We start from the raw sequence: 27223 nt of genomic DNA on the forward strand, positions 1-27223 counted from the left end.
CGCACTGTCCATCTGGGTCCGCTATGCCACGTTGCATTCTTATGTAACCCTGTTCTCCCCATCCAGTTCCCCACGAATTCTTCACAATCCAGTAATCAATCCCATCTTGATTTGTTCCATAACCAACAATTATCATTGCATGATCTAGTTGTTTGCCGCAAGTTTCAGTAACTACGCCATGTGATCATGATTGATTCATTTAAAACATTATTAATTCAAATACTAATATCACATCCTAATGGGCCTTTTTCGGCTTAGGTTGTTTATACAAGTTAATCATATCGATCTTAGGCTCAATCTTAAGTTTTATTTATAGATAAATAGTGTCTTTCTAATGATTTCAGCTTAAGTCTAAATCTTTGAGGTCACTTTTCATAAGTTTAACCTAATTTAACTACTGTAGTACCTCCGAGTAAAATTGTATGCTAGAAGAATCAACTGCAACAGATACAGGCTGGTTAGCAAATTGCAGATATCTTCACCAAAACTTTAGGCCATGATCTTTTCCATCATTTCTCATGCAAGTTGGGCATTACGGATCTTCATGCGCCAACTTGAGGGGGAGTATTGACAGAATCATCTCTTCCCATAATTATGGATTGCACCAGATCAGGAATTTCTTATTTTAGGCAATATTGACAGAATCATCTCTTTCCATTCACATAATTATGGATTGCACAAGATCAGGAATTTCTTATTTTATGCATCTGTTATAATAGCATATTTTTCTTATATTTCCATTATTAGTTTCATTGTAAGTTTATATATTCTGTACAACAGAATACAAAAAGATATACACAGAATTATTCAAATTCATCTCTTTTTCTTTCTAACATGGTATCAAACTAGAACAAGGTCTTGCAACTCCATGGCTGAATCTTCCAACCCAATTCTCCCTTCCCTTCTTTCCCCTTATCTTCTTCATCCCTAAGATTCACCAAGCTTAACTCTTGTCAATGGACTTTTAACCGGCGACAACTATCCCAAATGGCAAAAAGCCATGACCCGAGCCCTCAATGCCAAAAATAAACTTAGTTTTGTTGATGGTACCCTCAAACCTCCTGAACCTAACACACCCGAATACACCCAATGGAACCAAACGAAGGATATGGTTCTTACCTGGATTCTCAATTCAATCAGTCCCTCTCTTGCCAATTCTCTTGAAAATCATACCAACCCACGTGATGTTTGGGTTGATCTTTCCTCTCGGTTTTGTTATGGCAATAATGCCAGAATTTACCAACGCAAACGAACTCTCTCTTCACTACACCAAACCACAAATTCTGTCCATGATTACTACAATCAAATCAAACAAATTTGGGATGAACTCAGTCATCTCCAACAGAACACTGACCTCAAAGCTTTAAAGCAGCAAGCTGATGATGAACAGGTGTTCCAGTTCCTCCTCGGCCTCAAGGATTCCTTCGCCTCCCTCCGCACTCAAATCTTAGCTATGGATCCACTCCCACCCATAAGCAAAGTCTTCTCTATTTTGTTTCAAGAAGAGCAACAAAGGCTGCTCAATATTCGACCATCTTCATCGGAAACCATGGCCATGGCAGTTCGATCTGGTGGACGCCCCAAACCCTCCTTCAAGTGCACTGCTTGCGGCAAAGACGAACACACCCGAGATCGTTGTTGGACTCTTGTGGGTTATCCCCCTAGTCGCAACCCGCGATCCAAGACCCAGCCATCCATTCTTGGTCAGCCCCCATCCAGCATAAACCAGATCGCCGCTGCTCCGTCGGACTCAAGTCCGGTACCTGGCTTGTCACCGGAGCTCTACCAGAAGCTTCTTAGCTTGCTTGCGCCATCTTCCTCTCCGATTGAGTCCTCTATTAACTTCATTGGTAATCTCTTCTCCCCTAACCTTGATTTTCCTCTCAATCGGCACCTCCATTGGGTGGTAGACAGTGGCACGAGCCACCATATCTGCCACCACAAGGAAGTTTTCACCGATCTCCAACCTCTAGCAGCCCCCCACTCCATTCGACTTCCCACAGGTCAGGATATTCCTGTCGAGGGTCTTGGCACATGTGTTTTATCTCCATTTCTAACCCTAACTCAAGTTTATTTTGTTCCTCTTTTAACCTTCAATTTATTATCTGTTTCCCAATTGCCCTTCACAACTCTTGCATTATTACTTTCTCTTCTAATAATTGCTTATTTCAGGACCCACAGTCGATGAAGCCGATTGGAACGGGTGAACTCTGCAATGGGCTCTACGTGTACCGTCCTGAAACCCCTATGATTTTCGCTACTCAATCCTCTGCTAATAAGATTCTATGGCATCAACGGCTAGGTCATCCCTCCAGTTTTATTCCTAATGTTTTAGATTCCCCTTGTATTCTTTCTGATTGTGATGTTTGTGCTCGTTCTAAGCACACAAGATTACCCTTTTCAAATTTTGCTAATAAAAGTGTTTTTGCTTTTAATCGAATTTTTTGTGATATTTGGGGTGGATATCATACATCTTCCTTATCTGGAGCACATTATTTCCTTACAATAGTGGATGATTTTTCCCGCACAACTTGGATATATTTAATGCGTTTTAAATCTGAAACTTACACTCATTTAATGCACTTTTTTGCTCTTGTCCAAAATCAATTTAACACCAATGTTAAAATCATTAGAACTGATAATGGACAAGAATTTCTCTCTCATCAATTTTAAACTTATCTTCTTGACCACGGCATTATTCATGAACGTACCTGTGTTGAAACTCCTCAACAAAATGGTGTTGCGGAGCGTAAACACCGGCACCTTCTTAATGTTGCTCGCAGTCTTCGTTTTCAAGCACACTTACCCCTTCCTTTTTGGGGTGATTGTATTCTCACTGACCTCATCAATCGCACTCCCAATCGTACTCTTCAAAATAAATCACCCTTTGAGGTTCTCTTTAACAAAATACCTAACTACGATCATCTTCGTGTGTTCGGGTGCCTCTGTTATGAACAAACTCTTCGTGCTCACCGTGATAAATTTTCTCCTCGTGCTACTAAATGTGTCTTTCTCGGCTATCCTAGCACTCACAAAGCATACAAACTCTACAATCTTGATACACGGTCCATTTCTTATTCTCGTGATGTCACCTTCCATGAAGGACAATTCCCTTTTCAAGATATTTCTGACACCTCCTCCTCTCCTTCTTCATCTCCAATCATTCCTCTTCCCGTTCCTAAACTCATTTTACCTACTTCTCAAACACCTCTAAACCCTCCTCAAACTCTACCCTCTTCATCTTCAGCTCCTCAAAATCCAATCCCCTCATCTTCACCTCCACCTATCTCTCGTCCCTGCCGCCATACTACACGACTTCCCTATCTCCATGACTATATATGCCCCATCTTACATACAGAGCCCACGGCGTCTTCACCTACTACAACGGCTTCAGGTACTGCTCATCCTTTATCTGTTTTTCTTTCATATTCTCGTTTTTCTCCCTCACATATTACTTATTTAAATGCTCTCAACTCTTGTGTTGAACCCTCATGTTATTCTGATGCTCTCAAACATCTTCATTGGCGTGAGGCAATGTCCACCGAGCTCCAGGCTGTAGAAGCTAATTCCACTTGGACTCTTGACCATCTTCCACCTGGTAAGATACCCATTGACTGTAAATGGGTTTTCAAAATCAAACTCAAAGCTGATGGATCCATTGAGAGATACAAAGCCCGACTGGTTGCCAAGGGCTACACTCAAGTTGAAGGACTTGACTATCATGAGACTTTTGCTCCAGTACCCTGTGATCCTAGTCAATTAATACAAAGACTAATACCACTCCCCTAATAAGCTTTTTCAATATGGGTCTCAAAATGGACTTTATATATGAGTTCATTGTGTTCTTCTCGAGTTCAATTTTAACATTGTTTAGATAAATGGGCTAAGATTGGCCTTTTTAATGATCCAACCTTAAGCCTAAATGTGTTAACCCAAGTTATATTTTTGGCCTCAGATTATTCCTTAAGGGATGTGAATCAAAGGGATACTTATGTAAAACAGCTAAGTTTTCATTTCTTGGATCATTTTCATAATTAAGCTTGATAGTTGTTCTAATTTAATCAAAATAATGAAATACCTTGGAGTAAAATTGGAAGCCAGGACCAGAAGAGTCTATGCTGACAGCTACTGGTTGGTTAGCAACTGCTTTCATCAAGGCATTCTCATCGTTGACAGGTACTATTTCATGTCCATCAATTGTCACCAAATCAGATTTTTCCTACAAAATCAGAATATAGTTATCTCCATGTCACTTATTAATCAATTATATATACTCATGAAGAATGACTCACGTAAAAAAAGCATGATCCCAACCGTTCAAACACAAAATCCAATTGTTGATATTTATACTTGGGATAAGTATCTTCGAGATGTGTGTTACCAGGATTGGGTTTAAACCACAACTGTTGGATCTTGTGTCTAAACAGTTGGTTTATCGTAGTAAATAAAATCGTTGCTATATAATCCCATCATTGATTTTGATTAAAATCATTATTTTCAAAATAATATATTTGCTTATGGTGTTAGTAGGGTCTGAAAATACTTACAAAATAGTAAATTATTGCTTTAATCAGCAACTTTGTCTTTCAAAATTGTAATCTTTCTACATTTACAGATAGTTAATTTCCTTTTATAGCCCTGTTATAAGAAATTATGCTATTGAGTAATGACCCAATTTTACATTGAATTAACAAAAAAATACCTATATATTTCATATAGTAAAAGGCAGGGTTGTACATTCGGGTACCCAAAATTGAACCCGATCTGATTTTTCTGGTATAGATCCGACATACATGAAATTGGAACCGACCCATTAATTTTTCAATATGGGCCGGGTATCTGTAAAGATAAAAAAGATATACCGTACCCTACCCAAACCTGATTTTTCAAGTATTTTATGGTACAGGTTCGGATCCGGTACAGCTTCGAACATATATTAAAATATACTAAAATTTAAAATATTTGAAGTTAAAATTTGATTTATTTATATAGGTGAGTTTAAAGATGAAATCTAAACAAAAGTTCAAATTTATAAATATACAAATATTACTGCATCAGAAAAATTTATAAAAAATAGAGTATATGCAAATTATATAAGACATTTGTAAATATTTTTAACTTAAAAATCTAAATATTTTACAATTATCAGGTACGGGTATAAGGTATTTTACGGGTTGATTAGGAGTTTGGGTTGGTTCTAGGTCATAGAAACGGTAACCGAACCGAAACAAAAGGTTCCATTTGAGTATTTTTCAGATTTGGATCAATTTTGGGCACATTTTTCGCGCGGGTGTAGACACCCCATTTTTGCATCCGCCTGATTAATCAAGTCGTCCACCCGATCGCAAAGGTTCCCAATGATGGATGTCTATTCCAATGCTTTATTTTGTTACCAGATATGTTTCAGAAATTCGGATGAGGTATCTCGAACTGACAAAACTTAGAAATCACACTACGCTAGGAAAATACGACCCCAGAAACATAGAAATCATCATCTTGTAAACAAAAAAGAAGTTTCACGATAAAAATCACTAAAAATGATTAAATTACCAAAATACCCTTAACCTCAAAACAACCCTAGAGCCTACGCTACGCTTAGGAAAACTCTCTCGAACACATAAAATAACAAATCGGAACCAAATAAATCATTTCACCAATTTTAACAAAATTTGACAAAATTACGAAAATGCCCCTCATAAAGTTCACAATAATTTCACATAAAAATTTTCATAAATGACACAAACCAACATTCTCATTGAATTCCTTACGAAAAACCGATTCTAAAACATCCTAGAACATTAAAAACCGACTTGAAACGTGAAAAGTCCTCTTCGGGGGCAAAACGGTAATTTCACAATTTTCATAATTAAAAAATTCGAAATTAATAAATAAAACATTAATTAATTAAAGTGAAACATTAATGAAATTAATTTAAAAAGTTGAACCTAAAAAATCGATTAATTGGACTCTCAGGCAAAATTGTTGAAGGTTCGTGGGATATTTCTTTAAGGACCCCTCCATTTGGGGGTCCAAAGAATTAAAGATATAATAGAAAGGGGTTCTCCAAAAATTTAAAATCAATCAAGCAAGACTAAAGTCAAGTATTAAAGTCAATCTCATAAGACTAAAGTCAAAACCCTAAATCAAAATCCTAATCTAAATTAATCAAGTCAATCTTATAAGACTAAAGTCAAAACCCTAAAACCCTAAAGACTAAGTCAAAACCCTAATTGAAACCCTAAAAGAAACCCTAATCAAACCCTAATGCTTCTAAAAACTTTATAAATAAGAGCCTCCACACCCTATTTTCGTATCAAAGAAAAAACCCTAGGAAAAGTAGGTGAAAACCTCCACAACCTCTCCAAAACCCTAATTTTGGAGCCCCAACTCCTTCCCTAACACCCCTACTCCGATTTTAGCCTAAAAAACCCCCAAAAACCTTTCAAAAACACCCCAAAAATCAACCACAAATTCAAAACATCCAGATCCAAGAAAGAGACACCTTGCCTCGGAGATCAGAAATCAAATCCGGAGACAAAGCGAAGCAAGGAGTACGGTACAAGGAACTGTTTTTCAGATCTGAGGGAATAGTACTTTTGCAAATCGAAGGTAAGGTTTTTTTTTTATTTTTTTAATCTAGGTTTTATCATTAGCGATGTAGCTATATTTGGAATAAGTAGAGACCGGCATTGGCCGGGCGGGGTTGGTGCCTAACACCTTCCAACCCCGTAACATGATCTCCGGATTCAGATTTCTTTAGTAGGTTAGTTCCTTTTTATCCATTTTAGAGTCAGTTCGGTTCCTAGACCACAAATAACTAGGTGGCGACTCCTAAACCTCAAGGGTCAAAAGCGGATCCGCGCACCCCGCGGATCGAGGGCGCTTTCAGTGGCGACTCCACTGGGGACCTTCGAGGATCAAACTTGAAAAGCCCCAAGTATGGGATACGTCGCTAATAGGACCTTTTTTATTTGATTTTTAGTTAGTTGATTATTTGTTTATTGTATTTTATTTATTTATGTTTTTTTTTGTTATTCTTTTGGCTTAATCATAGATCACATGATTCAATCTTGAATATCCTAATCCGGTATATCATTTTTTTTTATGGTTCAATCGAAAGTCATTCGGAATGACCCTAAATAATGCGAGATTTCAAAGGAATAATCTTATTGAGGATGAGATAATGTTTTTGGATCATGATTTTTTTTACGCACGTAATTATATTTCGATTCAAAATTTAGGTGTGTGTTTGATTTGATGGTTAGGCGTGTTGCCCTATGAACAACAAGGAAGAAAATAAAAGAATTTTTTTTTTTTAAAAGATCTATCTACAGCAACGTTGGGCTGTGTTTTAGCAAGAAAAAATCGTTTTATTTAAAAAAAATAAAAAAATTTGGCTTCTTTTGAGTTTCTGTACAGCAACAGTGTGCTGATAAAAGGGGGGTGCCCGAGTAAAAACGTTTGCATTATTTTTCACACCCCTCTAATAACCATGATGTGCTGGTGTGCCACAATTAAAGTATTCGTTTTTCTCTTCGCACTTCATCTTCTCCAATCAAACCAACGCAGAGACCGACTGATTTTGGTCTCCCAACCCAGTCAACGGTGATCAACTCGATCGATTTCCTCCCATGGAGTGTGGTAGAGCTTCAAATCGATGACTTCTCCACAAATCCACTCTAATCTCGTCGTCTTCTTCCTGTTTAGTGCTGTTGCCCTCGACAGAGAGTAGGGAAGTCGACTTCCCAAGGGTTCTCAGCCCATATCTCGGTTTGTGAAGATCGATGAGAGAGTTGTTTGAGTATTTTCTCATCGTATTGCTCCTCGATCGAACGAATAACAATGAACATAGGGGCGGGCAGATCTGTTATGTGGGTTGTATTTCTTTCCATATCGATTTGGGTTGCTGTTTTTATTTTCGATCGATCGTTCTTGCAAGATAATATGCTTCCTATTCCGATTTTGAATGAGAGAACCTCTGTGGAGAGTTGTTGAATCTTGATTTTTTTTCTCTCTTTCTTTCTTTCAAAAGAATCGGAACGCCAAAGAGACCATTCATGGGGAAAGTTCTCATCACAGCAGGTTGAGATTGAGATCAGTTTTCGAGAGACTACGAGATGTTGGGGGCAGTAGCTTACTTGTTTCATGTTTTCTCTGTTCTCTGATTAAACTTCGCTGAAATTATTATGTTTCCCTTGCTGTCTTTGGTTATGGATAACGAAGAACATGATCGGCCGAATATCGATTGGTCTAATGTGACAGATAATCGGTTTTTCTTTACAGCAACAATGATGGTAACACATCATTGGGATTGGCTGCTGAGCACCCATTGGTTCCAAAGAACCGATCACATTGTTGTTGCATTAAGCCGTTTTCCGATCTGTTATTCTATTTTTGCAGATTTTTTATATGAACGACAGTTTTGAATTAAAATCAAATTCTACCAAATACTGCAATTTTCAAATGATTTGTTGAGAAGTAACCCATTTTTCCCCATTTATATGAAGTAAGTTTTTGAAAGTCACTTGAGAGATTTTTTTCACTTCATTTGGACTACGAAGAGTTTTTGTGAGCTTCGAAGAGTTAGTGGCACCACTGTGTTGTTAAAGAATGGATTGAGTCTTTTTTCCTATTTTTCTTTTCATTTTTTTAAAATAATAATAAAAAAAATAAAAGAAAAAAAAATAGATTTCTCTAGTTTCTTTTTTTTATATTATTTCTTTCCCTCTAAAAAAAAAAAAAAGAAATTTCTCATCTCATTAATCATTGTTTCATTCTCGATATCTTTTGAAATTTGGAATTATTTTAGGATCACCCAAAATAATTGTTGATTGGACCATGAAAATCACAAAATTTGTGTCTATTGCAATGATTAGATCTAATTAATTATTATAAGCCCTTATTTATTAATTGATTTGCTGATTGATGAATGTTAGAGATGTGCATGTTTAAAGCGTAAATTAAACCATATGAGTATGTTTCTGATTGATGATGCTTGCACTTGTGTGATTTAATAACCTCTCTTGATTGGCTTGATTGGATCCATGGGCCCACGTGTTTGAAAAAGGTCCCGGGCACACCCCACCCTGTTTTGCACACACCACAAGCACGTTTACTGTTTTGAGCACTTACACGTCCCATTTAGCCAACGTGGCACTAGTGCGTGACCCGGTCTCCTCGGAGATGCGACGTCATTCATGAAACCCACAAGTCCAGTCACGTACCTTAGGGTATATCAAACTGGGGTCATCAATACCGTCTGATCAGGTGATTCTGAGAGATATATTGATGCACCCAGGCTGGAGCGACCTGAGCCTTTGACCTATTTGTAAGCCACACAGTCACATGTCCCGATTGCCAACGTAGTACTAGTACGTGGTCGGTCCCCTCGTGGGATGCCAAACCATTTATGAAAGCTACAACCCTTGACTCGTACCCGTAGGTATAAAAGATAATCTAAGTATGTCAATTGCACTTCTTGGTCAAAATCGGTGCCTAAGCAGATCTTGCCCCGCTGTACCCTACTGTACGAGGGGGATAGACTACGTCTATTCTAGACGAGGGGTATTTAAGTGGGCCCTTGCTCAGCATTGTGCGCCACCTCTCAACTGGAGATCAAACTGACTGTTTTTGGCTTCAGAGAAGTGAATTGAGGTTTTAGATTTATCACCTATACGGTATATCAAACCAAGTCACCACGTATCGAAAGGTATATAAGTGTGCTTAGGCAAGGGTGGCCAGATACAAATGCATTGCACGTAGTAAGCTTAGAGTCTAGAAACCTTCCCAATAGGTCACGACTCGAACTTATCGTGGGTGTTCCCGGGTTGTTTGTTGATTGGAACCTGTTGATTGATGAATGTATGTGAATGATGTGAATGGTGTAGATCAGAGTGTATGATTGTCCTCAAGGATCAAATGATGTTTTTGAAAATTGAAATGGATGCACCGACCCAATAAAGAATCCATTCTTTTACAATAATGACTCAGTCCATCCCGATCCAACAATCATGGTGGGCCGAGTCATTTAAATTGAAAACGGAAATCAAATTTTCAAATAATTTATTCCAGAAAAGATTATTTTCCAAAAGAAGTGTTCTTTAGAAGAAATGTTTTCCAGAAAAAATATTTTTCAGAAAAGATTATTTTCCAAAAAGAAATTTTTCCAGAAAAAATATTTTCCAAAAGAAGTGTTTTCCAAAAAAAGTGTTATTATCTAAAAAAAAAATATTTTCTAAGAAAAAAACGTTTTCCAAAAAATATTTTCCAAGAGAAGATACTTTCTAAATAAAAAACTATTTTTCAGAGAAAAAATATTTTCTAGAAGAAAATGTTTTCCAAAAGAAAAGAAAAAGAAGGAAAAATAATTGGCAAAAGATCTATTTTTGCATGAAAAGTTTTTATGGACCGTGGAAAACTACCAAAAAATGTTGCAAAAAAATAATCAGATTTGTGAAATAAAAACATTATTTTCCAATATTTTTCAAGAGTGCAACATAATTATTTTTCTTCTGAATAATCATTGAATGGATGAATTTTTTAATGGATTGGTGCACAAAATTCAATAAAATCTCAGGGTTTATTTAAAATGTTATCAAGGGGGTGACACTGAAATTGGTTAAATTCACCTTCAAAGAGGTTTAAGGGTTATCATTGTATCTAAGCTCAATCGTCCATTGCCTAGCTAGGGTTGTAAATCCAGTCAGTTAGAGTAAACGTCAATATCAAGTCAACAGTCAGAAATGACCTCAAAATTTCTCAACATCATCCAGTTGTTCTTTGAAGATCATAGTGCTCTAGTCCTACCGGTTGTAAGTGATATCTCAGTCCTCATCAAACTCGTGTAGGTACTTGTCTTGAGTTTTCATGAGTCATTCGGGTTAGCTCGAGTCCTTTTTTCCAGCAAGGTCATGTCTTCCTTAGATTGAGTCTACTCTTTCCTATTGAGTCAGGTTAGTTCATCGAATCTATAGAGGTGTCTGTTGCCCCATCTGAAATTGATTGGATGAAGGAAATTTTTGAATACCTCGAGCGCATTAACGAATTAACTAATAGTTTGATAGATTTCTTTTCTGAACAAAAAGATAAGAGTCGGGCTCTACTTTAATCGAGAAAGAAAAGGTCTTTGACCTCGAAACAAAAAAATAATTCCTAAAGAGATTCAAATAGAAACTATCTTATCCCTAGAGGAACACGAGGGGATAATGAATTTACTCAGAAGTTTCAAAAGACTTGTTCGTGTGATCATATGAGGGTATGTTAGGTACAAGCTTAGGTGTTGTTCAACATGAAATAGTTACTCGTCTATATCAATGGAATCAAAGAAGATATTATAAAATGTATCAGTGCTATCCTCACTACATCTTGAGTTGCAAATCACATATTATCAATCGATATGGGGATACCTTTTGAACTGATCTCTGATAATGGGTCGTACTTCAAAGCATAAATCATTACTCTGTGTTCAAAGTTGAAGATCCGGAATCACAAATCATCCCCCTACCGTCCTCAGATCAATGGAACGGTTGAAGCAGTTAGTAAGAGTATCAAGACTATCATCAGGAAAATGAGTCAATCACATCGAGATTGGTTAGAAAAACTACCATTCACACTAGGGGCACATCATACTTCAATGCAGTCCTCTATTGGAGCTACTCCCTACTCCTTAGTGTATGGCATGGAAGCAGTCTTGCCAGTTGAAATGGAAATTCCATCTCTGAGGGTCTTGTTGGAAAGTCAGTTGTCAGAAACAAATTGGGTTCGCCAGCGGTATGAAGAATTGAATTTGATTGAAGAAAAACGACTGAGAGCTTTGTATCACGTGCAAGCTTATCAAAGAAGAGTTGCTCGTGCATTTGATAAAAAGATCAAGGTTCGTCACTTACAGGTCGGGGATTTAGTACTCAAAGAGAATCGGGCACCTATCTTTGACCCTAGAGGGAAGTTCAAACCAAATTGGGGAGGTCCGTACATCATCAAAGAGATACTACCAGGAAAAGCTGTCAGGCTTCAAGATCATGATGGAATCGAGTTACCAGAACCAACCAACCTTGACCAAATCAAGCGGTACTACATTTAAGGAGGCCATCTTTGACCGAATCAATTCTCCTGTTACCTAGTTCAATATATCCTTTCTCAACCCCTTTGCAACCTTTTTCAAAAAGAAAAATTATGCCTTTTTTCTTTCTTAGCCCAATCACCTAACCTAGGGGAGGGAAGAACTACGTTTTGGTCTGATCCCAAAATTTTGGGGTACGTAGGCAACCTGAGAAGTCACTTCAGGCCCGACCACATCAAAATAAAAAAATCTAGTTCCCCACACAATAAAAAATTAAGAAAAAATTCAAAAGAAAAAGAAATCCAAAATGGGGAAGAAAATTTAAGGTAAAAGAAAACAATTGAAAATGAAATGCCACACAAGGGGCATTTGGGTTTTTGAGCCTCAAAATCCCTTTCATTTTACGCCTAGTCCCAAGCCTACCTATAAAAGTCCTCCTAAGTACCGTGTGAAAAGGTTAAGGAGGGTAGTAGAACATGATCAGACAGTAATTCTAGAAGGTCAGAGGAAAAGAAAAAGATAAAAAAAAATGATGAAGCCTGCTAAGTTGAAAACCCGAAAAGGGCGACTTAGGCAAAAATTAAGGCAAGCTCGCAAAGTTGAAAATCTGAAAGGACAACTTTGGCAACAATCAGAGTCAAGAAAAAAGAAAAAGCTCGCTAGATTGAAAACCTGAAAAGGCGATCTAGGCAAAAGTTAGAGCAAGCTCGATAGATTGAAAACCTGAAAAGGCGATCTAGGCAAAAGTTAGAGCAATAAAAAAAAAACAGAAGAAAATCCCAAGCTGAGAGCAGTTCGAGCTGAAACATCAGAAATCCGAATAATCAAGTTCAATACTCAGCTTAAACCAGACATAGATTCAGAAGCCACAAGTATCTTGTCTACGATCGATCTGAAAATTCTTACTTCCCCAAGTGAACCAATGGAGAGAATGGTCAACTCTATGATGAGTCTCAAAAGGAAATATTTTGTTCTCTTGAGCCTGACTCAAAATCTTTAATAAAATTAATCAAAATTAAAAGTTGGATCTTTATTGCGCTTGTGGTAATCAAATATTTCAAACCTTCATACAAGGGGTATTTTTTCTTTTTCCTCTAGATATGTAATTTCCCCCCTTATACTAGGGGCATTTTTTTTAATGATGTGTTCAATTATTTTCAATGCCATGTTTATTGTCAACTAGGGACATTTTGTTTTTGAGCAATGTTAATCCTAAAAAAATAATGAGAACTCCAAATTTAAGGTTACTCTCTTGATAACAATTTTTCAAAAAACTTTTGAGGTTCAAACTCAGGTTTTAAATGTACAAAACTTTTTTGATAAAGTCTTGAGGTTCAAACAAATGCATTCTGAATCTCACATAGGAGATAGGACATCCATTATGTCTCAAATTTATTTATTCCCAGATTCAACCACTCTTCTCCAGACTCATTTTCAATCGTTCTCTCCCAGATTTATCTCTTTGTTCTCAGTTTTACTCAGTCAGTCTCCGCCAAGGGTTATCTTGGATTTTGCTCAGTTTCCGCCAAGGGTTATCTTGGATCTTGCTCAGTCTCCGCCAAGGGTTATCTTGGATCTTGCTCAGTTGCCGCCAAGGGTTATCTTGGATTTTGCTCAGTTTCCGCCAAGGGTTATCTTGGATTTTGCTCAGTCTCCGCCAAGGGTTATCTTGGATTTTTCTCAGTTGCCGCCAAGGGTTATCTTGGATTTTGCTCAGTCTCCGCCAAGGGTTATCTTGGATTTTGCTCAGATGCCGCCAAGGGTTATCTTGGATTTCGCTCAGTTTCCGCCAAGGGTTATCTTGGATTTTGCTCAGTTGCCGCCAAGGGTTATCTTGGATTTTGCTCAGTCTCCGCCAAGGTTATCTTGGATTTTGCTCAAATGCCGCCAAGGGTTATCTTGGATTTTGCTCAGTTTCCGCCAAGGGTTATCTTGGATTTTGCTCATTTGCCGCCAAGGGTTATCTTGGATTTTGCTCAGTCTCCGCCAAGGGTTATCTTGGATTTTGCTCAGATACCGCCAGGGTTTTCTTGGAATTATGCTCAGATATCGCCAAGGGTTTTCTTGGAATTATGCTCAGATACCGCCAGGGTTTTCTTGGAATTATGCTCAGATACCGCCGAGGGTTTTCTCGGAATTATGCTCAGATACCGCCAAGGGTTTTCTTGGAATTATGCTCAGATGCCGCCGAGGGTTTTCTCGAAACTATGCTCAGATGCCGCCAAGGGTTTTCTTGGAATTATGCTCAGATACCATCGAGGGTTTTCTCGGAATTATGCTCAGATACCGCCAAGGGTTTTCTTGGAATTATGCTCAGATACCGCCGAGGGTTTTCTCGGAATTATGCTCAGATGCCGCCAAGGGTTTTCTTGGAATTATGCTCAGATGCCGCCGAGGGTTTTCTCGGAACTATGCTCAGATGCCGCCAAGGGTTTTCTTGGAATTATGCTCAGATACCGCCGAGGGTTTTCTCGGAATTATGCTCAGATACCGCCAAGGGTTTTCTTGGAATTATGCTCAGATACCGCTGAGGGTTTTCTCGGAATTATGCTCAGATATCGCCAAGGGTTTTCTTGGAATTATGCTCAGATGCCGCCGAGGGTTTTCTCGGAACTATGCTCAGATGCCGCCAAGGGTTTTCTTGGAATTATGCTTAGATGCCGCCGAGGGTTTTCTCGGAACTATGCTCAGATGCCGCCAAGGGTTTTCTTGGAATTATGCTCAGATGCCGCCGAGGGTTTTCTCGGAATTATGCTCAGATGCCGCCAAGGGTTTTCTTGGAATTATGCTCAGATACCGCCAGGGTTTTCTTGGAATTATGCTCAGATGCCGCCGAGGGTTTTCTCGGAACTATGCTCAGATGCCGCCAAGGTTTTCTTGGAATTATGCTCAGATGCCGCCGAGGGTTTTCTCGGAACTATGCTCAGACGCCGCCAAGGATTTTCTTGGAATTATGCTCAGATGCCACCGAGGGTTTTCTCGGAACTATGCTCAGTTACCACCGAGGGTTTTCTCCGAATTATGCTCAGATGCCGCCAAGGGTTTTCTTGGAATTATGCTCAGTTTATATTTACTTCATGCTCAGATTTGACTCATTTCCAACTCAAATTCTTTGCAATCTATCTCAGATTTTGAGCTCACACACTTGCACAGTTGTTATATCAGTCAAGGAGAATTTTTTAAAATCCAAGGATCTGACACTGCCAGTGAGAGCTCGCGCTCAAGGACCTGACATTTTTCTAGTTCGAGGAGAGTTTTATGCTCAATGATCCGAATACCCCGACGAATTGTTAAATCAGGCTGCAAAATGAACTATCACTAGCTTTGGCATTCGGATATCGCACTAATCTACCAAGATAGATTTGCTATCTAGTTTGCTTCAATCCTCTGCCAAAGAGGGGCATCTGTAGACACCCCATTTTTGCATCCGCCTGATTAATCAAGTCGTCCACCCGATCGCAAAGGTTCCCAATGATGGATGTCTATTCCAATGCTTTATTTTGTTACCAGATATGTTTCAGAAATTCGGATGAGGTATCTCGAACTGACAAAACTTAGAAATCATGCTACGCTAGGAAAATACGACCCCAGAAACATAGAAATCATCATCTTGTAAACAAAAAAGAAGTTTCACGATAAAAATCACTAAAAATGATTAAATTACCAAAATACCCTTAACCTCAAAACAACCCTAGAGCCTACGCTACGCTTAGGAAAACTCTCTCGAACACATAAAATAACAAATCGGAACCAAATAAATCATTTCACCAATTTTAACAAAATTTGACAAAATTACGAAAATGCCCCTCATAAAGTTCACAATAATTTCACATAAAAATTTTCATAAATGACACAAACCAACATTCTCATTGAATTCCTTACGAAAAACCGATTCTAAAACATCCTAGAACATTAAAAACCGACTTGAAACGTGAAAAGTCCTCTTCGGGGGCAAAACGGTAATTTCACAATTTTCATAATTAAAAAATTCGAAATTAATAAATAAAACATTAATTAATTAAAGTGAAACATTAATGAAATTAATTTAAAAAGTTGAACCTAAAAAATCGATTAATTGGACTCTCAGGCAAAATTGTTGAGGGTTCGTGGGATATTTCTTTAAGGACCCCTCCATTTGGGGGTCCAAAGAATTAAAGATATAATAGAAAGGGGTTCTCCAAAAATTTAAAATCAATCAAGCAAGACTAAAGTCAAGTATTAAAGTCAATCTCATAAGACTAAAGTCAAAACCCTAAATCAAAATCCTAATCTAAATTAATCAAGTCAATCTTATAAGACTAAAGTCAAAACCCTAAAACCCTAAAGACTAAGTCAAAACCCTAATTGAAACCCTAAAAGAAACCCTAATCAAACCCTAATGCTTCTAAAAACTTTATAAATAAGAGCCTCCACACCCTATTTTCGTATCAAAGAAAAAACCCTAGGAAAAGTAGGTGAAGAAACCTCCACAACCTCTCCAAAACCCTAATTTTGGAGCCCCAACTCCTTCCCTAACACCCCTACTCCGATTTTAGCCTAAAAAACCCCCAAAAACCTTTCAAAAACACCCCAAAAATCAACCACAAATTCAAAACATCCAGATCCAAGAAAGAGACACCTTGCCTCGGAGATCAGAAATCAAATCCGGAGACAAAGCGAAGCAAGGAGTACGGTACAAGGAACTGTTTTTCAGATCTGAGGGAATAGTACTTTTGCAAATCGAAGGTAAGGTTTTTTTTTTATTTTTTTAATCTAGGTTTTATCATTAGCGATGTAGCTATATTTGGAATAAGTAGAGACCGGCATTGGCCGGGCGGGATTGGTGCCTAACACCTTCCAACCCCGTAACATGATCTCCGGATTCAGATTTCTTTAGTAGGTTAGTTCCTTTTTATCCATTTTAGAGTCAGTTTGGTTCCTAGACCACAAATAACTAGGTGGCGACTCCCAAACCTCAAGGGTCAAAAGCGGATCCGCGCACCCCGCGGATCGAGGGCGCTTTCAGCGGGTAACAGGTATTTTGTACAGCCCCAATAAAAGTAGTAAGATAAATTTAACTACTTGTTACTATATAAAATATACGATATTGAAAAAAATTAGTTGCTTATCAAAATGGAAATGGCATTTTGTAAAACCTTTTTGCAACAATAATTTCACCATACTTGAATAAGTAATACCTCAAATGCTAGTACTTTATTGCCTCCCTCACAACCATGATTAGTAGTATCACAATCTACCAATTGTTGCTCAGATAAAGAAACTAAATTGTTCGTCTTGATTTGGTTTATGCCCTCAATTGCAGCTACACTTGCGAATGCCCAACAACTAACTGTAATATCAACATTATCAATTAAATCAAATAGTAGAATTTATGTACTTTTTTATTTTTTATTTTTTATAACACATCAAATAATAGAATTTATATATCACACAACCCAATGAATATGTAAACACTTAAGAGGGGAATGTCAAAAATATTACTTACCCCAAAATTGAAAAAAAAAAAAAAAAAAAGAGAGGTTCTTTTAGCGGTTATTTGTATCTTCTACTACTACACGTACAAAACATGCTAAGTAGTTTGACTTTGACCTCATCTTATAGATCGTGAAATTTGGTGAGTTAAGGGACTTTTGAAACACGGGGAAAGTTGACTCGTACGAGTCATGCACCTTAGCTTCAAAAGGGTATGATTTTGTTGCCAAGGTGCTACAGAAAAAACACACTAAGAGAATCTTCTCTTCTCCCCTTGTAATGTTGCGCGCTATTGAGTATTTTAATGTTTGTAGGAAATGTTTTGGTCTAATTAATTTTTCATATTTACTATTCAAATAAGTTTTATTATTTTGGCTAATTATAATTGTTGTATTCGTGGAATTATAGGGATGATGTGGAAGACCATGGTCAAGGGAGATTTCATGTCATCAGTTTGGAAACTCAGAGGGAGGTTAATTCAAATATTCATCAAAATCAGAGGGGCATGTCATCAGTTTGTAAATTAGAGATCATTTAATATACGCGGAATGATGGGATTCTGTCAGCAATTTAAGCAAAAAAAATTTTTTTGTGTGTGTGTCTTCTACTACTACTACACGTACTAAAGATGCTAAGTTATTTTGACTTTCACCTCTTCATATGAAGAGGAGACGACTGATGAGGAGGTCTTGATGAATGGAAAGTATTAATTCCAACTTGAATGAACCTGTAATCTCGACTCCCATTGAGTGAGGATATGTAAAATTGACTTGTCCAAATCGATTCCAGGTTCATCCAATTTTGAATGGAATATATCCTCATTCTAATGGAATGTATTATTTGACTTGTCCAAATCGTCTTGTCTTGTGCATATGTAAAATTGCCTGGCATCTCAGCTTCGTTCGAGTGAGATTACCTGACTAACTTATTTGATTTGACTTGCCATTGAATATATTCAACGGTTTAGAGCTATTGAAATTTTCCCATCTTGCATTAATTTGATGGTTGAAGCCCATAAAAAAAAAAATTACACCTTGATCCATTGAATTTTATGAAATTTGGTGGCCTTGGACCATCAAATATGGGTTTTTTTTTCACGTTGTGTTTGTAAATTCTATGTATTCTATTAAAAGCATTCTGAGATGGATTAACAGTACCTCTTGGAAGTATGACGGCTAATAAGGAAGATTAGAAAGACTTCATGCCACATTACATGGTGTAATTTTTAATTCTATTGAAGGGATTGGAATCAAATCAAGTGGCATAATCTTGCTTGATTGGGGGCATACTAGAGAGATTTCTCCATCATTGGCGATGAAAGATTTTTACCATAAGCTTGATCAATTATTCTCTTAGAAGATGTAATTTGTAACTACTCTTATGGTTAAGAATTTTTAATGAAAGGGTGGGGCCCCTTAATCCACGCTTACTGATCGAAAAAAACATACTTAAGTTCCACATAAGTAAAATTAAAATTTGAAAGGTTTTCTTTCAATCTACCCTACCACTTAATCATTTAGTTTCTTCTTTTATTCAAGTTTCTCTAGGTTCAAACCTATAATACAAATAATAATAATAATAATAATAATAATAATAATAATAATAATTCTTTCAATTGATTTTTTTCCAATGAAAATTTATCAGTTCGATCCTGTTTCCAATGAAAATTTATAGGAAATAATCTAATTACATCTTATAGCAACATGTGATTGTACTATATTCAGAGTATTTATTAGTTTGGGCCACATATTGAAAGTAAATCTGCCTAAATTAGCCAAATCTTTCTTTTGAGCCAAAATATTGAAATTTTAATTGAGGTTATTAACCTTGGAAAGGGCTGCAATTTTGATGTTGTATTTCTTAATTTTCCTTGGGTCCATCATATGTATCTCATCTGTGATCACAACTTCTATAGTTTTAGTTAAGTACTCCAATTGCTTTAGCAAAATGATGAACATCAATTACTACCACCATGTCTCATTGATTATTAGGCTATAGTTTAATCTTTTTGGCCTTCCTATGATCATCATCATAGTTGATGATCTGTAGATTTCTTACTTGTGTAGTTGTTCATCATGGGCTTGATACCCATCAGTGGGCCTGGTAATAAAGCCCATCTATAGAAGAAAAGATCAAATCCAATTGAAATTATCATTCATGGGTAAGTAGGCTTGGAAAAGTGCCATGTAGTATGGAAGCTCAATTATTTTGTTAATGGTAACATGGAGAAGTAGGGAACAGAAAAAAAATAGTCCATATTTATCTTGGGTACTAGTTACCTGTGAAATATTTAGGGTGATTTAGACATACCTCTCTGGGTTTTGGTTAATATTTGAGATACCCCCTCATGTTATGCAACTGACGATATAACCTTGTAACTTCAGTCTTCTCTGAAAGACTAGTAGAAAACAATCTAAATTCTATCATGTATAAATTTTAAAATAAAAGTGTAGAACAAAACAATTTTATTGAGTTCTGTTTTGCTGATGAAACTTGCCACATGGTGGTAGAGAGGGTAGAAATTCCAACTTGGATGAACCTGTAATATCGGCTCCCATTGAGTGAGGATATGTAAAATTGACTTGTCCAAATCAGTTCCAGGTTCATCCAACTTGGATGAACTATAATCTCGGTTCCAGGTTCATCCAAATCGTCTTGTCCAAATTGGAATTAATTCCAACTTGGATGAACGTGTAATCTCGGCTCCTATTGAGTGAGGATATGTAAAATTGACTTGTCCAACTTGGATGCTCACCGATTATAAAAGTGATGTTTTTCTAAGTTCACTATTTTTTTTTAGCAAGATTGTCACTTTGAAAAAAATAAAAAATATCAACGAGCTAACTACACTACAGTTTTAATTTTTTTTTCTAAGTTCAATATCATCAATCGATAAAAATGATGATATATTTTAAAATGATCGGCTAAAATCAATTTTAAGGTGAGAAGGGAAGCCACATAATTATAGTTGGATCTTTTATTGATAGATTAGTGTTTTATTGATCTTGGATTTATTTAGTTATTGTAAACCAATTTACTTATAAAAAGTCTTGATCTGATATGTATTCCGATTATATCAAATGTTTGGAATTCCCTGTAGTAAATTAATGCTTGGAAGTTTTAACAAATAATAATAATTAGTAAAAAAAAAAAAAAAATTTAATAAAAAACTAATAGGTGTGAATCTCAATTCTAGATTCTTCGATTAGATCAAATTTTTATTCGAATTTAATTGAGTAATAAAAAATCAATAAAAATTAACTATAAGTTTGTGGTGGACCTTTGAATCCTTAAATTTTGTTTTCTCAAATGAAATTTTATTATTATTATTATTATTATTATTATTTATTTTTATTTTTTTTGGGTGGGGGGGATTAGATTTGTTTAAATATTTGATTTCGATTCATTTTTATTTAATTGCAATGGTTGAACTGGAGTCCGATTCATGCAATATTTAGCCTAGTAGAAAAAAATTATTCATTGAACAGAGCGATATATGAAGAGAGAGGGAGGGAATAAAGTTTTTTGGTTTAGTGAAAGTTTAAGGTAAATTTGGAAGAAACGAGATAAAAGTCATGCACATTTGAACTACAAGTACTTGTGTGCTAAAATTTTATCTAAAAATGTAGAACAAAACAATTTTGTTTTGGCGAAACATGTCACATGGTGTTAGAGAGGGTAGAAAATGAATTAAAAGCTTCTAAGAATACTTAAAGAGTTATGTATAAAACTTAGAACATAAAGAAGCACACCAATACAATATTAAGGAATCGGAGACATTAACTACTAAGAAGCATTAATTTGTTTGTTAACATTCAATTATAACTACTAATGGCGAGGCCTTGGTTGGATATGAAGCTTTCATGGCGATATCGCATTGTCCATCTGGGTCCGTTATGCCACGTTGCATTCTAATGTAACCCTGTTCTCCCCATCCAGTTCCCCATGAATTCTTCACAATCCAGTAATCATTCCCATATTGACTTGTTCCATAACCCACAATTGTCATTGCAAGATCTAGTTGTTTGCCGCAAGTTTCAGTATATACGCCCTGTGATCATGATTGATTCATTTAAAACATTATTAATTCAAATACTAATATCACATCCTAATGGGCCTTTTTCGGCTTAGGTTGTTTATACAAGTTAATCATATCGTTCTTAGGCTCAATCTTAAGTTTTTTTTAGATAAATAGGGTCTTTCTAATGATTTCAGCTTAAGTATAAATCTTTGGGGTCACTTTTCATAAGTTTAACCTAATTTAACTACTGTAGTACCTCCGAGTAAAATTGTAAGTTAGAAGCATCAATTGAAACAGATACAGGCTAGTTAGCAACAGCTTTCATCAAGGCCTTCTCGTTGCTGGCAGGTACCTTTTCATATCCATCAATCGTCACCACATAAGAATTTTCCTACAAAATCAGAATATACTTATAAATCCAATAATATAAAATAAAAATAAAAAACCTATAATTTGTTAATAATGTACCAAAATACATCATACCAAATGAACCCAATAATATATATCACACAGAGAAAGGATAATCCTTACACTATTAGTTTAATAAAATTTAATCTACCTTGTTTTGTTGTTATCCCTCCACTTTGCTTGATGAATTCAAATGCTATTTTCATAAATCCTCCGTTACAACCATGATTTTCGATATTACAATCAATCAGTTGTTGCACAGACAAAGAAACTAATTTGTTTGTTTTGATTTGATTTATGCCCTCAAGTGTAGTTACAATGGAAAATGCCCAACTACATCCTGTAAAATTTACCCGATCAACTAAATCATAAGCAAATTAAAGATAGGAAAACTATAAATATTAGTAATAGTTAATTTCATTTTATACCACGCTATATATAAATATTGTTACTACCTATGTATATCATAGGTAGTAAAACTAACATGTTCAATATGAAACTTACTACGACCTTGATCTTTGATGCCTGTGACTGCACCTTCCTTCCTCCAATCAACAGATGATGGGAGGTCTTCCACATTCTCATACATGAAGCTCCCTTTTTCGTATTGACCCCCTTGGAACATCCTGAAGGATTTTACTTTCGGTCCTGCGTAAGACATTTGGAATTCAATGTTTGTCATGGCCCCAAACTTATTCAATTTTAACTTATAGGGGGCACCCTGCTTGTTGAAGTTGTGAATGTACTTCACATTATCCTTGAACACATTGAAATGTTTGTGTTTATGGACAAGGTTCAAAGAAACAGAATGATAGCTTCGCCACCTCTCAAATAAGTCCGAGAGATTTTCTTCTGATTCCAAGTCCTTCTCATTGAAATCGAAGCTAGTGGCTAATCCAATAATCAAAGCTAGTGAGAGAGCTACCAGTACAAACTTCACTATCTCCATATATGGCTTATGAAGTTAGTGCCCCCAAAACAAAATGTGAGGAACAAACAAAGATATATAAAATGAAAAAAAGATGGATTTTGAGAATTATAATTGAGATGGATGGAGTCAGTGCCCCTTTTATAATGAGATGGATGGAGTCTTGTTTTTTAGTCTTTCAAGATGTGAAAAAAAAAAAAAAAAATTTCGAAAAGTGGAATCGTGATTTAGATGTACCCCTCTAAGTTTTGGCGAATATCGTTAGATGTACCCCTGTATTTTTAAACTGATGACAGACTTCTGACCACGGTCATCTGTGTGAAAGTAATTGCAAATGACAAAAATAACCTATTATTCAGCCTCTTACAAAGAAAACCTTTGATTTTTCTCAGCTTAGGAAAAATTATTTATTTCATTAATTTCTTAGGTTAAATAGTAAAGATAATCAATTAGTTAATCAAAACGTATGGAGAACAAATGGCAAATTCTTGTCACAAACAGTATCACAAAATTTAGCAATTATTTACAAAATCTCTGAAATATTAAGGGACCAGACAATTAAATCAATAAATACATCGATGAGTTGCTGATTGATTATCCTTGCCCTCTTCAATCTTAAAATATCAATAAAGGATAAAAGGTATTTTAGTCATTTACTCAGGGGCGGATTTAGAGTGGGGGCAATGGGGCACTTGCCACCACAAGAATTTTCAAACCTTCTTTGGAGTAATGAACTGTTGCAATAGAAAATAATGGCGCGAATAAAGAAATCTGTCGTTATTGCTCTCCCAATTTGTTTTGCACTCTTAGTTTCCCTCACAAAACAGTTTTCATTGTTATGTTGCCCCCACAAAAAAAATTACAATCTTCGTTGCCCTCACAAAAAAACTTCCACTCTTACATTGCCCCCACATGAGTTAAATCTTGGCTTCGCCCCTGCATTTACTATTAGTCTATTGTCAAAGACCACGGTCATGGAAGATGTTATGTCATCCGTTTGAAAACACAAGGTGAAGGGTATTTATGAGTAAAAATTCTCTCAATTTTTTTTTTTCTTTTAGCGGTTGTGGCGCTGAGGCTGATAGGAGGTTTGTTTCTTCTACATGCCAATAACGCAAAGTTGTTTGACTTATAAAGGGACGACTAAAAAGAGTGCTGATTTTTCAACTAGAAAGTCTTCACTCGGTCGATACACAACCGCACATCCTCATAAAGAAATATAATTGTGTATCTCAAGGAAAAAAAATCTATAGTTCTGTGTCCATGTCACGTCAATTGAGTATTGACCAAGTGAAGACTTTTGTAGTTAGAAAACCATTGTTAGTGAATTAAATGTGTGAGTTGACTCATCCAAATCGTTTTACTTTAGCTTGGTACATTACAAATCATTTGAATTTGAAAATGATTTGCGATGAATGATTTACTATTTCTTGGTTACCATTGAAAAATCTCTTTGCAATAAATTTTATCATTGTGATTTTGCAAATGATTTGCGATACTTTTTGTACCACAAATCATTTGTTGAAATTTCATATAAATTTAGGCAAATTTAAGCAAATTTTTTTGTATCTTCTACCACAACACGTACCAAAGATGCTAAGTTCTTTTGTCTTTCACCTCTACATATGAAGAGGAGACGACTGACGAGGAGGTCTTGAAGACTTAGGTTATGGAATTTTTTTTTTTTTCCAAACACGAAAATGATGGGAAAAGAAAGACAAAAATCTATTTGAATGGAATGTATTAATTCCAACTGAAAAAAATAAAAAATAAAAAATATCAACAAGCTAACTGCACTACAGTTTTTTTTTTTTTTTTCTAAGTTCAATATCATCAGTCGATAAAAATGATGATATATTTTAAGATGATCGGCTAAAATCAATTTGAAGGTGAGAAGGGAAGTCACATAATTATAGTTGGATGTTTTATTGATAGATTAGTGTTTTATTGATCTTGAATTTTTTTAGTTATTGTAAACCAATTTACTTATAAAAAGTCTTGATCTGATATGTATTCCGATTATATCAAATGTTTGGAATTCCTTATAGTAAATTAATTCTTGGAAGTTTTAACAATAATAATAATTAGTAAAAAAAAAAAAATTTAATAAAAAATTAATAGGTGTGAATCTCAATTCTAGATTCTTCGATTAGATCAAATTTTTATTCGAATTTAATTGAGTAATAAAAAATCAATAAAAATCAACTATGAGTTTGTGGCGGACCTTTGAATACTTAAATTTTTTTCTCAAATGTAATTATTATTATTATTATTATTATTATTATTATTTATTTTATTTTTTTTTTTTTTTTTGGGGGGGGGGGGAGGGGGAAGTGGAGTGGATTTGTTTAAATATTTGATTTCGATTCATTTTTATTTAATTGCAATGGTTAAACTGGAGTCCAATTCATGCAATACTTAGCGTATTAGAAAAAAATTATTCATTAATCAGAGCGATATATGAAGAGAGAGGGAGGGAATAAAGTGTTTTGGTTTGGTGAGAGTTTAAGGTAAATTAGGAAGAAACTAGAAAAAAGTCATGCACATTTGAACTACAGGTACTTGTGTGCCTAAAATTTTATCTAAAATTGTAGAACAAAACAATTTTGTTTTGTTGAAACATGTCACATGGTGTTAGAGAGGGTAGAAAATGAATTAAAAGCTTCTAAGAATACTTAAGGGAACAATAATTCATTTAGAAAGCACTTTCTAAATTATGTATAAAACTTAGGACATAAAGAAACACACCAATACAATATTAAGGAATCGGAGACATTAACTACTGAGAAGCATTAATTCGTCTGTTAACATTCAACTATAACTACTATATTTAGATTGTGTTCCTGCGAGGCCTTGATTGGATATGAAGCTTCCATGGCGATACCGCACTGTCCATCTGGGTCTATTATGCCACGTTGCATTCTTATGTACCCCTCTTCTCCCCATCCAGTTCCCAACGAATTCTTCACAATCCAATAATCAATCCCATCTTGACTTGTTCCATAACCAACAATTGTCACTGCATGATCAAGTTGTTTGCCGCAATTTCCAGTAAAGATGCCCTGTGATCGTTATTGATTCATTTAAAACATAATTAATTCAAATACTAATGTCACACCCTAATGGGACTTTTTCGACTTAGGTTGTTTTTCATAAGTTTAACCTAATTAAACTACTATAGCACCTGTGAGTAAAATTGAAAGCTAGAAGCATCAACTACAACAGATACAGGCTGGTTAGCAACAGCTTTCATCAAGGCACTCTCGTCGCTGGCAGGTACTTTTTCATGTCCATCAATCGTCACCGCATAAGAATTTTCCTACAAAATCAGAATATACTTATAAATCCAATAATATATAATAATAATAGAAACCTATAATTTGTTCATAATGTACCAAAATACATCATACCAAACGAACCCAATAATATATATCACACAAAGAAAGGATAATCCTTACGCTATTAGTTTAATAGAATTTAATCTACCTCGTTTGATTCACAAGTCCCTTGTTGTGCTTGGTAAGGATACTTTTCTTCTGTTGTTATCCCTCCATTTTGCTTGATGAATTCAAATGCTGTTTCCATAAATCCTCCGTTACAACCATGATTTTCGGTATTATCACAATCAATCAGTTGTTGCACAGACAAAGAAACTAATTTGTTTGTTCTGATTTGATTTATGCTCTCAATTGCATCTACAGTGGAAAATGCCCAACAACTTCCTGTAAAATCGACCCGATCAACTAAATCATAAGCAAATTAAAGATAGCAAAACTATAAATATTAGTAATAGTTAATTTCCTTTTATACCACGTTATAAATATTGTTACATGTCTCACATATGTATATCATAGGTAGTAAAACTAACATGTTCAATATGAAATTTACCACATTCACCGCGATCTTTGATGCCCGTGACTGCACCTTTCTTCCTCCAATCAACCGATAATGGGAGGTCTTTCACATTCTCATACATGAAGCTCCCATTTTCGTATCGACCCCCTTGGAGCATCCTGAAGGATTTTACTTTTGATCCTGCGTAAGACATCTGGAATTCAATGTTTGTCATGGCCCCAAACTTATTCAATTTTAACTTATAGGGGGCACCCTGCTTGTTGAAGTTGTGAATGTACTTCACATTATCCTTGAACACATTGAAATGTTTGTGTTTATGGACAAGGTTCAAAGAAACAGAATGATAGCTTTGCCACCTCTCAAATAAGTCCCAGAGATTTTCTTCTGATTCCAAGTCCTTCTCATTGAAATCGAAGCTAGTGGCTAATCCGATAAGCAAAGCTAGTAAGAGAGCTACCGGTACAAACTTCACTATCTCCAT

At 35.8% G+C, this 27223-nt stretch overlaps 2 protein-coding genes across 2 annotated transcripts; one reads left to right on the forward strand and one right to left on the reverse strand.

Annotated features, from left to right (window-relative positions):
- The first annotated feature begins 1000 nt into the window (after window positions 1–1000).
- LOC147380958 (uncharacterized) lies at window positions 1001–3789 on the forward strand. Its single transcript, XM_086431009.1, has 3 exons — window positions 1001–2068; window positions 2173–2302; window positions 3359–3789. Exons 1-3 carry the CDS (start codon window positions 1001–1003, stop codon window positions 3787–3789), a joined length of 1629 nt encoding a protein of 542 aa, XP_086287135.1.
- Window positions 3790–3956: 167 nt separating this feature from the next.
- LOC147380959 (vignain-like) lies at window positions 3957–27223 on the reverse strand. The gene is made up of 7 exons (XM_086431010.1): window positions 26776–27223; window positions 26374–26630; window positions 26072–26206; window positions 21344–21581; window positions 17236–17387; window positions 4079–4219; window positions 3957–3962 (listed from the first exon to the last, which is right to left on the reverse strand). Exons 1-7 carry the CDS (start codon window positions 27221–27223, stop codon window positions 3957–3959), a joined length of 1377 nt encoding a protein of 458 aa, XP_086287136.1.

This window comes from Akebia trifoliata, unplaced genomic scaffold, assembly GCF_017979445.1.
Source record: "Akebia trifoliata isolate Shusen 1 unplaced genomic scaffold, ASM1797944v1 Contig00855, whole genome shotgun sequence".
NCBI classification, from domain to species: domain Eukaryota; kingdom Viridiplantae; phylum Streptophyta; class Magnoliopsida; order Ranunculales; family Lardizabalaceae; genus Akebia; species Akebia trifoliata.